Genomic DNA, 2,973 nt, shown 5'->3' with positions numbered 1-2,973 from the left:
CATCTCACCTGTCTCACCCATTTCACCTGTCTCACCCATCTCACCTGTCTCACCCATCTCACCCATCTCACCTGTCTCAGGCATGCCCTGCGCCTGCTGCATCCTGGAGCTCAGGACCTCTTTGGCGGAGACGAAGAAGATCCTCCCTGCAGCCTCGTCCAGCCCGACCACCTTCAGCTCCTCGGCGAGGAACGTGATGCAGCGGTCCAGGTGCTGCTTCCTCACCTGTCCAGCAGAGGGAGCGCTGTTTCAGTTCAGTTCCTCTAATCTGACTTTTAGGCGTGGCCCTCAGTGGGGGACGCAGGACGAACTCAGTTGTTATACATAACGTTATTCCAACATAACTTTAAACACATGAATGAGAGTCAGTGCTCAGACTGCAGCCAAACCTTCGACTGTCAACATAAAAACAGAAACCGAGATGAATTCTGATATTTCTGAACATTGCAGTCCAGGTTTTATCAATGAAGTGAATGAACTGAACCATTGTTTATGAGGTACGTGAAGAGCTCCGAGCCTCAAACAGTCCTGCTGAAGGATGTTGAGCAGGAATGAACAGGAGAACTGCTTGATGTCCTGCAGAATGCCCGACGGCTTTACTTCAATATTTCACACTATAGACGATTTAAAACACTCTAATTACACTTAATATTTCTACTTTATTTGACAGAAATATTAATAAAATTACAAAAACACAGCAACATTAAAACTCTGTCCTAGTAAATAACCCCCAGTGTCACTTTCTTTTAGGTTTTTTATGTTTATTCGAATAAAGCAGACGAGACCTGAACGTTATGCAAATGAGAAGCAGCGTGGCGGCGCTCCCAGAATGCATTGTGGGTGTTTCATGTGTACAAGAATGGAAGCGTGAGGGTTTAACAGTAAGCTATGAACGGTTTGACTGGTGATGTTCCACCGACTCCGGCTGTGTGGGCTCGTTGCCGTGGCGACTCGTGTGGTGATGGTGCTGTTCGTTCCCCACCTCTTCGATGTACTCCGGCTCCATCACTGAAGCGTCCCAGCGGTTGTGGAGGATGAAGATGTTCGGTTTGGAGATTCTCTCGCTGACTTTGTGGAAGAAAAGTTTTTCCTGCAGACACAGTGAAGCTCGTTAAAGCTGCAGATGGACGCAGACGGCGGAAGACGAGTTGATCCTCACCGTGTTCATCAGCGTCGACTCGGCGTTTCCCACCAGAACAAAGACGTCTGCGTCCAGACAGAACTTATCGATCCAGGTGTCGAGCTCCAGCGTGACGTCTGTCCCCGGGCTGGGGAACAGAGAGGAGCACTGATTAATGTTTCCTCCACGTTTTACATGTTGAACATCGTCTTCGGTAAAAGATGAACATAGTCCTGAGTGATAAACTCTCCTCACTCAGCGATGTGAGGCCCAACGAGGGAGGTTCAGATTAAGACCCTGTGGGCTGAGCTTCACAGTCCATCCATCATCTCCACACCTTAACCCTCACTAGGGTCATGGGGGGCGGAGCCTATCCCAGCTGACTCAGGGTGAAGGCAGGTTCACCTGGACAGGTAACCAGTCTATCACAGGGCTACACTTAGAGACAGACAACCAAGCACACTCACATTCACACCTACGGACAATTTACAATCACCAATTAACCTCAGCATGTTTCTGGACTGTGGGAGGAAGCCGGAGAACCCGGAGAGAACCCACGCTGCACGGGGAGAACATGGAGACTCCACGCAGGAAGATCCCGGGTGTCCTCACCGGGACGCCAACCGGCGACCTTCTAGCTGTGAGGCCACGATGCTAACCACCGAGCCACCTGCAGCCCTGATGTTCACAGGAACTGACTGAAACCCTGGACAGCACCTGGTGGGAGTTACCTGTCCATGAGCACCAGGTCGTCTCTCAGCAGAGCGCAGCGACTTTTCGGCCAGAACACTTTGACCAGACTTCCAGAGTCCAGGGTTGGATCCATGTGGAGCGCATGAGCCAGCTGGTTCACCGTCTGCAGAGGAAGGTTGGGTTAGTCAGAGGGTCACGACCAGCAGAGGAATCATGTTAGAAACACTGCACAGGTTACAGCGACGCTGCTCCTCTCGGCGGACGCCTCGGTGGTGAGGAAGGCCTCGTCTCCGTCGGTTCCCTCCACGCTCAGGAAGCAGTTGGTGGTGTGACCGATGCCGCTGGGCAGCACTCGGTCCCGGAGCATGGCGTTGATCACGGTGCTCTTCCCGTTACTCGTCCTGATCAACAGCCAACAGAGTTCATGATCACTTTATCATCGAGAACACCTGCTGTTGTTTCTCAGCTTCAAATACGTCAAACACACAGAGACCCTCTAAAGGCCGAGCAGCTGTTTGTGGGTGCTTCTGTTTTGTTTTCTTTAAATCTTCCGTCTCATGTTCCTTCACTGAGGTTCATGTTCCTCTGCAGCATAAAGTCCTGCAGCTCTGTGGAACCAGAACCACATGAAGGAGACAGAACTCAGAGGCGTCTTCTGTCAGCAGCACTCAGTTAGAACCATGGAAATCATTTTTAAAACTGAATTTCTTTCTGTCTTTTATTTATTTTACAAAACTGTAAAAACCAGGAACTAACATGTCCTCCATGTTTCCATGACGTCGCCAACATGGATCATGATTCCAGCCTCCACAAGCGTTTCCCTTTGATTTTGCACATTGTCACAGAGCACATGATTGGTTTTTAAATCCTGTGAAGAATGACCATTAAAACCTAAAACACTGTTTTATGTGTAGATGAACCTGCAGTCGTTCCTCAGAACACACACTTGTTGAGCTGCTTTAAGACACTGACATGAAATAATTACCAGAAGTTCATCAGGATAAAACGAACTAATAGATAATTAACATTTAAATAAATGATAACATTTGAGCTGTTTCCACAGCGTCAGCTGTAGAAGATGTTCCACCATCAGCTGTAGAAAGATGTTCCATCATCAGCTGTAGAAAGATGTTCCATCATCAGATGTAGAAAGATGTTCC

The 2,973-nt window shown here is 48.8% G+C and overlaps 1 protein-coding gene across 1 annotated transcript in view; it reads right to left on the bottom strand.

Annotated features, from left to right (window-relative positions):
• The window catches only part of mfn1a (mitofusin 1a), an 11,389-nt gene that overhangs the window by 5,589 nt on the left and 2,827 nt on the right, over positions 1-2,973 (bottom strand). Inside the window, exons 4-8 of the mRNA XM_008304858.1 lie at positions 2,052-2,214; positions 1,852-1,976; positions 1,160-1,268; positions 983-1,090; positions 72-225 (exon numbers count right to left, since the gene is read on the bottom strand). Of these exons, the coding sequence (XP_008303080.1) occupies positions 72-225; positions 983-1,090; positions 1,160-1,268; positions 1,852-1,976; positions 2,052-2,214 (659 nt within the window). The remainder of the gene's footprint in view (positions 1-71; positions 226-982; positions 1,091-1,159; positions 1,269-1,851; positions 1,977-2,051; positions 2,215-2,973) is intronic.

The sequence above is a fragment of the Stegastes partitus genome, unplaced genomic scaffold (genome assembly GCF_000690725.1).
Source record: "Stegastes partitus isolate 25-593 unplaced genomic scaffold, Stegastes_partitus-1.0.2 Scaffold2336, whole genome shotgun sequence".
Taxonomy (NCBI): Eukaryota; Metazoa; Chordata; class Actinopteri; family Pomacentridae; genus Stegastes; species Stegastes partitus.
This window is presented reverse-complemented; position numbering and strand designations above follow the sequence as displayed.